Source organism: Sorex fumeus, unplaced genomic scaffold, assembly GCF_029834395.1.
Source record: "Sorex fumeus unplaced genomic scaffold, SorFum_2.1 ptg000054l, whole genome shotgun sequence".
In the NCBI taxonomy this organism is placed as follows: domain Eukaryota; kingdom Metazoa; phylum Chordata; class Mammalia; order Eulipotyphla; family Soricidae; genus Sorex; species Sorex fumeus.
This window is the reverse complement of record NW_026606111.1, coordinates 18,981,943-18,996,319: the sequence shown is the minus strand read 5'-3', so window position 1 is coordinate 18,996,319 and position 14,377 is coordinate 18,981,943. Positions and strand designations below refer to the sequence as shown.

General features: G+C 37.7%; 1 protein-coding gene across 1 annotated transcript in view; it reads left to right on the top strand.

The window, feature by feature from the left end:
• Positions 1-14,377, top strand: part of ASCC3 (activating signal cointegrator 1 complex subunit 3) — a 354,089-nt gene that overhangs the window by 63,618 nt on the left and 276,094 nt on the right. Inside the window, exons 5-6 of the mRNA XM_056125104.1 lie at positions 9,258-9,378; positions 13,434-13,638. Coding sequence (XP_055981079.1) covers positions 9,258-9,378; positions 13,434-13,638 — 326 coding nt within the window. The remainder of the gene's footprint in view (positions 1-9,257; positions 9,379-13,433; positions 13,639-14,377) is intronic.

The window sequence follows — 14,377 nt, the reverse complement described above, 5'->3', positions numbered from 1 at the left end:
AGAGGGGCGGAGGAATCGAACTCGGGTCGGCCATGTTGGCCGCGTGTAAGGCGAGCGCCCTACCCGCTGTGCTATCGCTCCAGCTGAGCTGGAGCGATAGCACAGCGGTAGGGCGTTTGCCTTGCACGCAGCCAACATGGCCGACCCGAGTTCGATTCTGCAGGTGAATCTTCATAAAGATTCTCCACAGCAGCAAATCCAATTGGAATAAAAGTAATATAGTTAAGACTACAGAAGAGTAGTGATTATGTTTTCTGAGAGGTTCACAAACTACAATCATCTGTTAAAAGTTTTGTAAGAAACAAGAACATGATGTTGGTTTAGTTAGTGCATGTTCTGAAATAATTTTTGGCATATCAGGATCATGAGTTATTGGTTTATTTTTTGCTTCCATTATGTTTTAATAAGAACTGCTTTGCTAATATAAAGGGGTAAGAAAATTTGACCAATAACAGTAAGAAACATTGCTTATTGATAATTACCTTACTAAATAAGACTGTAACATTCATCAAGAAAATGATGCTATTTGTCTATATATATTATGTCTCTTTAAATCTCATATCCATAGTTTATAGCCAGTATAGTGGAACTTTCCTTTTCATGTTTTTAAGAGTGGCATTTTTTTTTTTAACTTTCTAATTGATGTCTGTTTCTGCTAACTTTCCCTTGCTCTTTTCAACTGGTAGCTTTTGGATCTTGTGTTAGCACTTACAGTAGTGATCCAGACAGCTGTACCTTTGCAAACAGTCATTCTCAGGGCCAAATTAGTTTGTAGTGCAAATCTTGAATAAAAACTGCACCTGCTCTCTACATGGATGAAAATGGCAAATGTTAGGGAAAGCATAATTTGGGATTGCTTTAAATCTGATGGCAGCTGATCTCAAATTCTTCAGGGGATTCTTCATCTTGGAGTTGTGGAAACCCTGCTATTTAGAGCCAAACAGCATTCTTGTCTATTTTTCTAGGTCTTAGGTGTGTTATTTTAAAAAATAATAATGAGCTCTGTGTGCTGTGGTCTTGTGTCTGGTATTTAACACTAAACACCTTTCTTATATATTGGGGATTTCCTAAAATTATGTTTTGATAAAAAATCTCACTAGGAATCTCTTAAAGATTTATTATGTGTGAGCATTATTTTAGATTTAGTAGTCTTGAGCAGCTAAGAGTATGTGTAAGGGTAACTATCATTGTAAACTTTTTTAAGAAAGAAGTCTCAATTTAAGAATTCATTAACAGAAAGTTGATAGGATGTGAAGAACATGGCTCATTTTTTAAAAATGTTCCTTCCTTCCTTCCTTCCTTCCTTCCTTCCTTCCTTCCTTCCTTCCTTCCTTCCTTCCTTCCTTCTCTCCCTCCCTCCCTCCCTCCTTCCTCCCATCCCTCCATCCCTTCCTCCCTCCCTTCTTCCCTCCACTACTTCCTCCCTCCCTCCCTCCCTCCCTCCATCCCTCCCTCCCTCCCTCCCTCCCTCCCTCCCTCCCTCCCTTCCTAGCTTTCACTTTCACGCTACACCTGGTGTTACCCAGTGCTTATTCTGGCTCTGTCCTCAGGGATCACTCCCAAAGGGGGTTGGGGGACTGTATTCAGTGCCCGGGATTGAACCTGTTTCAGCATGCTTTCAGGGCAAGCACTTTACCGGCTGCAATCTTTCTTGCCTGACTCTTTTTGGGAAGAATTTATGGAGTACTGGCATTAAATTCTTTAAATTAAGACCCGAGTTCGATTCCTCCGCCCCTCTCTGAGAACCCGACAAGTTACCGAGAATATCTTGCCCGCCCAGCAAAGCCTGAAAAGCTACTCGTGACATATTTGATATGTCAAACACAGTAACAACAAGTCTCACAATGTTAGTAGTCCCACTTGAACAAATCGATGAACTCCGGGAGGACAGTGACAGTGACAGAAATTAAGTCATGAGTGAATCTACTGTGAACTGTGTTTTTATTGTGGGTGTTTCTTGATTATTGATTTAGTCTTCTAGTTTTGCTAATTGATGTCTTCCTAGAAATGTGTTCATTTTATCTAATATACAGGTATACTGTCCATAGTCTTCCTATATGAATAAATTTATATAATTATCAATATAATAGTACTTTTGTAATATTGGTTGTAGTGGCTTTATTTTTGCATTAGATTCTAATAATTTGAGTGTATTTTTCTTGCCCATGATTTGCCAGTTTTGCTGATTTCCCCCAAGTTGGGTTTTCTCTGTTGATTTTCTATTCTCTTTATAGTTTTGGGCTCCAATCCTGGCTCTGTTCTTTGGGGTCATTTCTGGTGTGGGTGTATCAGCTTCACCTGTTTAATTTCTATGAAGTATAGAAGTATGGCTACATAAGCCATTTTACCTTTCCTAACATTGGTGATTTTTAAACAGGATGTAAATATGCACTTATTAATGTTTTCCTGGGACCATTACAGAGACTGTTTTATTAATTTTTTAAAATTCATTTATTGAAGCACCGTGAGAACAGTTACAAAGTTTTCAGGTTTAAGTCTCGGTCATACAGTGATCAAACACCCATCCCTTCACCAGTGCATATTTTCCACCACCAAGAACCCCAAAATACTTCCCAGGCCACCCCTCCCCTTCCCTGTGAGGCAGATGATTTCCACTTAACTCTCTCTCTCTACTTTGATTACATTCATTATTTTGACAAAAGATGCACCACTATTATTTGGAATTTTTCCCCAACAATCAAACCTGCTGAAAAGGTAGCGGCCATGCAATTTTGGATTTCTGATATTTTACTAATTAAGTCTGGAGGGATTTCTGCCAAAAGCCAAATAGTTCCGAAATTGGTTTGTGTGCCTCTGGGTCCATGGCCATGCCAGAGAGCCGCTTGTGGGGGACAACTCGTGTTCTCGGCAGAGCAAGAAGGACGTGCCAGTTCTGCCCCCCAACCTATGAGGCCGCAATTGCCCCATCACCTCTGGCTCATATCTGTCTGTCCAATAAGCTCTGAGGCGGCGATCACCATGCTACTGGGGTGAGTGGGGGGGGGGGGGAGATGGCACAAGAGACAGACACCCTTTCCCTCCTGGGGAGCACGGTGCCATAGCTTAATGTATAGTCCATTCACATTTCTGCCAGAAGCTGCTAAGTTCCAGATTAGGTCCATGTGCCTCTGGGGCCATGGCTGTGCCAGAGACTCACTTGTGGGGGACAACTCATGATCTCGGCAGGGCAAGAAGTATTTTATTAATTTTTTTAAATGTAGGAGTACTTCTATTTATTCAGCTACTGATTAAGCTGACTGAAGCTGGCATGAACTCCATATTCCTTTTCTTAAAAAATATTTTAAAGAATATCCATGACATAGACCTTTGCAAAGATGTTCATGATTGGCTGTCAGTCATACTGTGATCCAACACCCATCCCTCCACCAGTGTACATTTCCCACCACCAATGGCCCCTGTTTCTCTCCAACCAACCCCCCCCCCCACCCCTGCCCCAGCTCCAGCCTGCCTCTTTTCTATTTTCTCTCTCTTTTTGTGTATTATGGTTTTCAGTAGAGGTACTTTGAGGTCATCGTGATTGTTCAGGGCATTCAGTATTTTTATTGGGAAAGTAAAGATGGAGTAGCTTTTTTTAAAATTTATTTTTTTAATGTAGGAGTACTGCTATTTATTCAGCCACTGATTAGCTGATTGAATTGTGCATGAACTCCACCTTACTTTTTTTTTTCATTTTTTATAATTTTATTTATTGAATCACCATGAGAGCAGTTACAAAGCTTTCGGGTCTAAGTCTAAGTCATACAATGAAACACCCATACCTTCACCAGTGCCCATTCTCCACCACCAAAAACCCCAGTATACCCCCATCTCACACCCTCCCCCTACCTGCGGGGCAAATGATTTCCACATTACTCTCTCTCTACTTTGATCACATTCAATATTTCATCACCAGACCCACCATTATTATTTGAGATTTTACCCCAACACCCAGATCAGCTGAAAAGGCAACAGTAGACAATTTTTTTTCTATTGCTGGTTATGAATAACATATGATGTCACGTGGCTGCAGTAGAGTTATGTGATTTTGAAATTTCGAAATTTTAACACTTAAATCTGGAGGGATTTCTGCCAAAAGCCACTGGGTTTCGAGATTTGCTCCTGAGTCTCTGGGATCATGGCCGTTGAGCAGCTTGATCAGGAGCCAGAGAGGCCGTTCATGGGCGATGACTTGGGGTCTCTTTGGGACGGGGAGAGCAGGCCCGGCTCCACCCCCATCCTGTGAGGCCCAATAAGTTTCGTCACTGCGGGCCCAGCCTGACTGTCCAATGGCCTCTGGAGGATGATGGCCACCGAGCCGCCAAGGTGGAGCAAGCGGAGGAACAATACCCTTCCCCCCCGGGGTAGCCTGGCAACAGTAACCTACTGCAGGGTCCAGATGCATTTCTGCCAAAAGCCGCTGAGTTTCAAGATTTGTTTCTGAGTCTCTGGAATCATGACCATTAAGCATCTTGATTAGGAGCCAGAGAGGCCGTTCGTGGGCGATGACTTGGGGTCTCCTTGTGGTGGGGAGTATAGGCCCGGCTCCACCCCCATCCCGTGAGGCCCAACAAACTTTGTTACTGCGGGCCCAAGCCTGACTGTCCAATGGCCTCTGGAGGATGACGGCCACCGAGCCACCAGGGGGAAACAGTTGGAGGGATAGCACCTTTTCCCCCGGGGTGGCCCAGCGACAGTAACCTACTGCGGGGTCTGGCCGCATTTCTGCCAATAGCCTCTGGGTCTCGAGATTTGTTTCTGAGTCTCTAGGATCATGGCCATTAAGCAGCTTGATCAGGAGCCAGAGAGGCCATTAGTGGGTGATGACTTGGGGTCTCATTGGGATGGGGAGGACAAGCCCGGCTTCCTCCCCCCGTCCCCTCCATCCCGTGAGGCCCAACAAGTTTCGTCACTGACTGTCCAATGGCCTCTGGAAGATGACAGCCACTGAGCCGCCAAGGGGGAGCAGGCGGAGTGACAACAACCTTTCCTCCCTGGGGTGGCCTGGCGACAATAACATACTGTGGGGTCTGGACGCATTTCTGCCAAAAGCCACTGGGTTTTGAGATTTGTTCCTGAGTCTCTGGGATCATGGCCACTAAGCAGCTTGATCTGGAGCCAGACAGGCCATTCGTGGGCGATGACTTGGGGGTCTCGTTGGGGTGGGGAGGACAGAACCGGCTCCCCCCACATCCCATGAGGCCCTGCATGTCTCGTCACTGGGGGCTCAAACCTGACTGTCCAGTGGCTTCTGAAAGATGGCGGCCACCGGGCCACCCAGGGGAACAGGCCAAGGGACGAAACCTATTCCCACCTGGGTTGGCCCAGCACCGGTAACCTACTGCAGGGACCGGATGCATTTCTGCCAAAAGCCGCTGGGTTTTAAGATTTGTTTCTGAGTCTCTGGGATCATGGCCATTAAGCAGTTCAATCAGGAACAAGAGAGGCCATGCCTCTAATTATATAGCTGATCCGGAGGTGGTTTGTGGGTGTGTTTCCCACATACCTAACTTTTGGCCGTTTCCTTTCTTGATAAACTTTGCCCCAAGTTTTTGGGTTCTGGCCAAAGGCACAGCAGCAATTTTGGGGTATCTGAAAGTCTGAAGGCGCCATGAGACTGCTGATGCACTCGCTTCACAGGTACAGAATGACCTGCTCGCGGCACCCATACCCCCGTGGAGTAGCTTTTTTTAACTGTGTGGCAGCTTTGAGATGTGAACATAACTGTCAAGGTTTCTAGAAATACAGTGATGTGGGGAAAGGTAGCCCATCCAAGATTAATTGTGGCTTTTGTTCCCTTTTGAGATTTACTTATGAGTCTCTGAAGCAAGACCAGTAGAAGAGCTTGCATAGTAGAGCTAGAGTTGGTTCACAGGGGTACCTGCCGGTGCTTCCAGGAATTGGGGGGGGGGGGTTGGGGAGCACACCCAATTTTTCCTGTGGTTTAAGCCTTGTTCTGCACTCAGGGATCACTCCTAGTGGTGTTCAGGATGACCACATGGAGTGCTGGGGATCAAACCAGGTCATCAGTGTGCAAAGCAAGGGCCTTATTTGCTCTAAGGCCCCGTGTTTGGGTTCTCTTTATGTTTCTGTATGAATTTTAGAATTGATTTTTAAGTAATATACACTGTAACTGAGTCTTCTACTTCTTGGACTTATTGCTATTATTTTGTGGAATTATTTTAGTGCAGACAATGTCTTCAACCTTTATTCAAATATATATATATATACATATATATATATAAGGTAAAGGCCCTCCCATTGTTCATCGATTTGCTCGAGCGGGCCCAGTAACGTCTCCATTGGAGACTTTGTTGTTACTGTGTCTGGCATATCGAATACTCTCGGTAGCTTGCCGGGCTCTCCGAGAGGGGCGGAGGAATCGAACTCGGGTCGGCCATGTTGGCCGCTTGTAAGGCGAACGCCCTACCTCTGTGCTATCGCTCCTATATCAAATATATATATATGGTCCAGGACATGTACTACAAAGGAAGAATCCATTGAATTTGTGGAGCCTAGAATGGAACAGTTCAGAGGTCAATGTGGATATTTCTTCTCACCCTAGCAGGCTTTCTTTGGGTTTTCTGTTTTGTTAGGTTCTCTCCTGTGTTCTTGTTATTGATAGCCTCCTGAGTAGAAGCTGCTGGTAGAACATGAGTCTCTGTTCCTGGCTGCAAATAGTCAAGAGTGGTCTTTCTGCCTTGATGATTTGGAAGAAGAGATAGAAGGAGCAGTTTTGATTTTAAATGCCATAGAAGCCACTTTTCTTACTGAGCTGTTGTGTGTTATCTTGAATAGATGTTTCTTAACTTGTTGTAGGTCGTTAGGAACATTTCCAATGTGTAAAATGGTGGTTTTTTTTATTATAATTTCCCCAATTTCATTGCATAATGGGCTTAATGGCTCCTTTGCTCTCATTTCACAAGTTGATCTTCTGTATTTTTTTGTTTTTGGATTTGAGAATCAAATTCAATTTTTCAGCTATTTTAGTTGTAATTTAGAGCTGACTGATTTGGAAGGTGGTAAATAGATCATAAATATTGTCAGCTCAATTTATTTTTGCCATTTGAGCCGCATGTAACCTGAAGTACCAGGTTATTTATCAGAATATAAAGAGCATCTTCTTTCTGTTTCATAGATAAATTGTATTTCTTGGGGCAGAGGATATATGCTTTAAAATTTAATTCAGATTGCCAAATAGCCACTCTCTAAGGAATGTCCTACTGTTTCTCTTCTCCAGCATTGACACTGCTTTTTTCTGTATAACTTTACTAACAAAAATTTTTTTTTTTGACTTTTACATTTTTAGCACTAGCAGGCATAATAAAAATCAATGTAATGTAATGTTCCCCCCACCCCTGGGGGCATCCACTGTCTTCCCCAAGCTTAATTTTTCTTAAATCTAGAAATAGTAATATATTATGAATGTATTATTGGAAAGTTTTGGTTATATCTGATCAGTAGAGTATTGTAGCTGGCACTATAGCAAGTCTTCAGTTCTGATTAATACATTTAGAATTGATTGTACAAAGTCACTTTGTTTTATTATTGCTTGTTGTCACTGCTGTGGGGTCACTTCCATTGTTGCTCAGATGTAGGTGCTCAGGTGTTTCTCAGAGCCTCTTCGGGCAGTGCATCAGCTCTACCAGGGACCATTCGCAGTCATGCTGCGACACGATGCCATGGCTGGGATTGAACCTACGGCCTCACATACAAAAGTCATGTGTTCTACATATGAATCACATCCCAGGCTCTAACAGTCATCCATAGTGATTTATTTTGTTTCTTTTATTGGTGTTTACCGTGGGTAAAATATAAGTAAAATGAACAGCAAAAAGAAATACCAAGGATTTAATGTTTCAGAGATGCCACATAATCCTATAGTGTTAATTAATCTGTGAGAACAAAAATTGTATAGCAATTAGAATTTTGTTAAGATAAAATCCTCACAAGCAAAACTAAAGTACAACATCCACTGGATGGGAAAAATATATAACCCTGACCCATACTTAAGGAAATCTGAAAAATTTCTGGATTTGTTATTTTATAAATTTATATCGTTGGAAGACTGAATTCTAAACTGTTCTCTGGCTACGGAACCAACTTAATCATTGGCAAGAACTCTATAAAGAGGAGAGTACGATGTGCATTGGAACTTTATGAAATTACATAAAGCCTTTGCAGTACAATATTTTAAATTTTAAATTTATTAACATTTAAAACATCTGTATTCTAATTTTTTTAAACTCTAAAATGATACCTATTATGTAGCTAATTATGAAAAATTGCTACTTTAGACCAGTGTTTTTCATCCTTAGACCTTATTTCCTTCGTGTGACCTCTTACCCGCTTGCAGTCCTACCAGTGGTCCCCTAGTCTCCTGTCAAAGACCTCATTTAACAGATTTTCATCAGTGTTCTCCTTGGAATATCCTGGGGCCTACAAGAGGCGATATGAATACTGGTTGAGAAAGGCAGCTCTAGACCATGTGAAAAACTGGAATAGTATGTTTAAAAAGAAAATTAAGCCTTTTCTAATCCGGCAAAGTCTTTCTTCTGTCTTGAACATGTATCTTTCTCTTCCCTCACATTTCTCTAAGTAAATTACTTTAAATAAAGCTTTTTAAAGTAAAACTTTCATTAAAAAAACAAAAAACAACTTAATTTTAGAATTTCATTTGCTTATACCAGGGAATTTCATTCGCTTATACAAAATCAAGGGTAATAAGAATTGGTTATTCTGTGATTTGACCCCAAACATACATACATACACATACACAAATATACACAAGCATCCCCCTACACACAACACACACACATTGTTTTTTTTTATAACTTTAAAAGTTGGATTGTGTACTAATAAAAATCTAGATAGCTCTTGTAATACTGAAATCTCAGACATGTGAAGTTATTTTTCTTTCTTATATTTCTTTCTGCTATTTCTTTTTTGGAGTTCTTTTGATGTTTGTTTGCATCTTGAGCCCAGACCCAGGAGTGCTCAGGCCTGGCTCTGTGTTCAGGGATCACTCCTGGCAGATCTTGGGATGCTATAGGGGGTGGCTGCATTCAAACCTGGGTGGACCATGTGCAGAGCACTTGCCTTACCTACTGTACTGTCTCTCCAAACCGATTGTTTTAAGTTCTTTTGGGGAACTGTATTATATTGCCTTCATGCTGCTTGAATAGTTACTGATAATTTTCAAAACACCAATTTTGAGTTAAGGGATTTTTGTTTTTGTTCCTTTCCCCTCCCCTTATCAGTTTTTTGAACTGCTGGGACCTGATGGACTTGAACTTATTGAGAAGCTTCTCCAGAACAGAATTACAATTGTGGATAGATTTCTAAATTCTTCAAATGATCATAAGTTGCAAGCTCTTCAAGGTAAGAAAGTATTTAGTAGTAATTATAATTTAAGGTGATTCTTTGGTTAGTGAATATTTTAATAGGATTATACCTTAATGTCCTTTGACTTATATACATATATTTTACTAATAACTTTCATTTCAAAGATGATTTGTGTTTGGGTATTGCATTCTCCCTCCCCAAATATGAATAGACGAATTTGTTTTTCAAAAAGCAAATACATATAATATATTAGTGCTTTATATTTTTGATTTGTTACAAATATTACTCATTCTCCTTCATGTTTTTTTTAATTGAATTAACAAGATAGTCTGCCAAGCAAAGTTAAAAGCAATTGAAACGACCATTATTTATGTATGAGTATTCTAGGTATACCTGGTTTCCTTTCAGTGTACCCACCTCCCTCCCCCAAGGACTGCAAAGCCTCATTCCCCCTCCTGGTCAACACTTCCCCAACCCCTTAGTTGTATAAGATCAGTTCTCCCCAGAAAACCCATTGATTTTAATTTTGTTATTGATTTCCTTTAGTGTCTTTTGATTACTGGTAGTTGTCTGGAGTTACTATAAGATTTTTTAAATTATTTTTAATTTTTAAAGGATTAAATTTAGATGTTTTGTGTAAATCTCTTGGTTTTTCAAATATATCTCACACTTATGAACTGACTTGCTCTAGCAGGACTCCCACTTGTTAAAAGAGAGCTAACAGATATTGCAGTAGCCAACTGTTTAGAAGCGTTAAATATGTTGCTGCCAGAAGAAAAGGAATGAGTTTAAATCTCTAATCTTGTACTATATGTTCTGAGAAACTGGCATTTTTCTTGGTCTCTTAAGTGTTAAATCCTTATCGTTCTTTTAAAATAATGCTAATATATATTAACAAAGAGCTCAAAATCAATCCAGTTTCATATATTTTTTAAGGAGGCAGTAGATGACTTAGTGTTGTACTTTCATTTTATTCATTTTTCTATATCACAGATTTTATTCTAGTAGGACGTCTTTTAGAGGCAAGAAACTTGTGAACAAAAATAAATAGTAAGTTTGAATTATTAAAAAAAAATTGAGTCATCACTCTGCCCTGAGTAAACCCTGCTCTTTTCAGATTGCTTTTGCTCTTTTAGTCCACCCGAGATCATTGATGTTGAAACTGCTAAGAATAATAACATACTTAACATAATTTGGAACACTTCAACAAATGGACTTTAACTTTTTCCATGAATTGTGGTAAACAAACTTACAGTTTATTTTAGTATGTATTTTTTTCTTAGAGTTTTTTAATGTGCATGTATTAAAAATATTTTTCCTTAAATTGGGAATGAAGGGGAGAGGAAATATTCATGAGAAAAAGAATCTTCAGACACATGCATCATGTCCTTATTCTTTTTTATCTTTTCATATCAAATTGTGTTAATTTACTTTAACAATTCTTTTATAAGTACAAAATTATTTTTTATTAAGATGCTTTAGTGTGACAACCATATTACTTCTTTTCTTTATTATCTCAACTCACTATCAGTGAGTATCACTTCTTGTCACATAGCTTTTTTTAGCTTTTTTATTTTTACTGACTTTGGGAGAATTGTTTTAATCCAAATGCATCCTATTTTATCTCTCTATAAGATGTGTACATCTGTCTTATAGCAGAATTTATAAGATCCTGTTATATTCTAATGTATATATTCTGTATACATCCTATTATATTCTTATAACAAAGAAGTGTACACATCCTGTGTGAGTAGGTACATTAGTACATAATGTCTTAGTCACTTTGTCATAGTTTGTTGTTAATGAATGAGTTTATTTCTGATTTCAATTATATTTCATTTCTATACCTATTTTTATTCCAGTGTCATACTGTTTTGATTACTCTGGCTTTGAAGTACAGTTTGAAATCAGGAAGCATACCTTTATTCTTTTTTTCCCCCAGTTTTGATTTGGGTACTTAGTATTTTTTTTTTTTTTTTTGCTTAATAGAAATTTTATAAATTTTTTGTTCTAATTCTTTGAAGAATTCAGTTGAGATCTTTATAGGTATTTCATTAAAATAGCTTTCAGTAATTTTTGCATCAGGTAAGATGTTTATTGCATCAGGTAAGATGACTAGCTTTTAACAATGTTTTTTAAAATCTCTGAGCACAGAATAGCTCAGATTTTTGTTTTTTTGTGACTCAAATTTTTGTTTCTTGTGACTCTTTAAATTTCTTTCAACAGTGTTCTTATGGGTTTCAAATACAGTATTTTAATTTATTCACATTCTCCTTGATTAAATTCATTCCTAGGTATTTTATTACTTGTGATTGATTGCAAATGAAATTGCTTTCACAGTTTCTTTTTCTGTAGATCATTGCTTCTTTTTAAATACACAATTTTTTTATATTGACCTTTGTACTTTTTACAACTTCACTTACAACTTTTGTAAAATATTACTCTTTTTCATAGTTTTTTTTTGTGGAGTCTTTATAGACTTTTCCTTGTACAATCTGTTGGTTATAGAGAAGAATAATTTTATTTCTTTCTAATTTAAATACCCTTTTTTCTTGCCTAATTCTCTGGCAAGGACTTGTAATTTGATGTTAAATAACATTGATAGATTTATTTGTTTTATTTCTAATTTCCAGATTATATATGGAAATTATATGTTTTCTTCATTTTCTAATATTGGAATTTTTGTTTATTGTAAACTTAGTTTTACAATAGATGTGTAAAACTTTCTTAGAAGATGTATAGAACTTTCTTTGAAAAACACTTTTTAAAAATATTATAAAATATACTCCTAATGTAGTTTAGATTATATCTTCTATTTTTATTTTGAGATGCAGTAAATATTTTTCACTTCTTTTTGAGACTTAAGAAGCCATTATACTCAGATGTGATTGAGAGTTTATATCTTATTAGAAAACATTATATAGTGACAAATGAAGTTTTGACTTGGAATGAATTAGACAGTTCCCTCATCAGACTTCCTTTCCTTGTTGTCTATTGGATTTTAGAATCTGATAAAATAACTTACACTGTGCTCCTTCAGTGTATAGGCCAAGTTTCATTATACTTTGTCTTTGTAGCCTAATAACAGTGCCTTTGGTAGGTATTCAAAACAACTAATGTGCATTATTGATTTATCTGAAGAACAATCCTTTTGATTTCTTTAGAACTGCAGTGAGCCAGGTTACTATTACTTGGGAAGAATTAATTAAATATAAAAGTTACTCCTTTTGGAAGAAAAATTTTTTATAGTGAATTATTTTTAAAATATTGAGTTGGCCAAATCCCAGTTCTAATTTGTATTTTCTAACTATTGAATTTGAGTAACTTGATTATTCTAGAGACTTTTTTTGGTTTTCAATAGAAAACGTGTAAAAATTGTTCATTTTCCTGAGCCAGTCTTTCTTTATATGGCCTAAGTTAATGTTAACATATTTTATGCTAGGTATAAATACACATTATATACATGTAATTGACATATCCAATTAAATAGAGCAAGGTCTATTGCCCTAGAAAATTTGCCCAATATGGAAATAGTATTTTCTTAATAGGAAATGCTAATGAATAATGTCAACATATTTATTGAATTATGCAAGCAAATTATTTCAGAATATAGAATTAAATTTGTAGGTTCCTGATGTTTAATCTAATAATTTTATAATGTGGAATTAGGATGTAGCGTAGTGTAGAATGTATGTCCTTGTGTGTATGATTCCTGACACTACATAAAAGCAAGAATTTATAATATTAGTAAAATTAAACTTTATTCCATAGAAAGACAATATAAGCCAACTTTTTCAGATACATTGGATTGTCTATGGGCCAGGGAAGTAGCTCAGTAGGTGGGAGTGCCTGATTTGTGTGTAGAAGGCCTAGGTTTGATTCCTAATGGTACAGAGTTCCCCCCCCCCCCGCCCCCTGCAACCACCACCACCACCACCAGTTCTCTTGTTGAGATTTACAGTTTAATGTGCTAGTTTTAAAAAAGGAAAAACTTTAGATCATGATGAGGATTTTGGTGAGAGGAAAATGATTTTTGTAAAGGTTAAGCCACTTTTAAAAATCGTACAACATGTTGTTTCTCATATTCCTAGACAACTGCAAAAAAATTTTAGGAGAAAATGCTAAACCTAATTATGGTTGTCAAGTCACTATTCAGTCTGAACAAGAAAAGCAGTTAATGAAACAATATCGCCGCGAAGAAAAAAGAAATGCCAGGCGAGAAAAAAAGGCTGGTGAGGATGGAGAAATTTCAGAAGGACTTACATGCTTTGATCCAAAGGAATTGCGGATACAAAGGTAATAAAAACCAAAAGCTGAAAATGCTTGTGTAGTAATTGCTGCTTTTATGTATCATTATCATTTTCAGGTTTAGTTTTAGCAATTTAGATGATTTTTACTTCTAGTCAGGTTTTCTTATAAGAATAGAATTTTGTTGTATAAAAACCTAATTTTCTGGAATAAGAAAGCAACAATCTGCTTAATTAGAATATTCTTAGTTGCACTCACATAGTGAGAGATTTAGATTATAGAGGTAAACTATTTTCAGGTGTTGTGCACATATCACTAAGTAAAAATTTATGAAACCATACAAATTCATTTGAGACTTTTTATTGTCTTTCCGAGCTTAATGAATACTTTCTTCTTTGTTGTTTTTTAGAATTAGAAAGGAGGAAAGTGAAATGAAAGCATTATTCTGCTTGGCTTTTAAATACTAAAATAAAAATCCTTTTCTCTCTTTTTTTGGGTGGGAGACATTCCCAGTTGTATTCAGGGCTTACTCTCCTGGCTCTATGATCAGAGATCATTCCTGGTGGGCTCAGGAGATTAGATGGGGTGCTGAGAATCGAACCTGGGTTGACTGCCCACTGTACTGTTACTCTGGCATGTAAAATGCATTTGGAAAGAAAGTAATTATATTTTATTAAACATATTTGAATAGTGAAAAGAATTATAAATAAAGAACATTAAGTTCATATGGTGGTATAATCTTGAAATAATGTCTTAAAAAGTATCCAGTTCTATCTGGTTATCCACA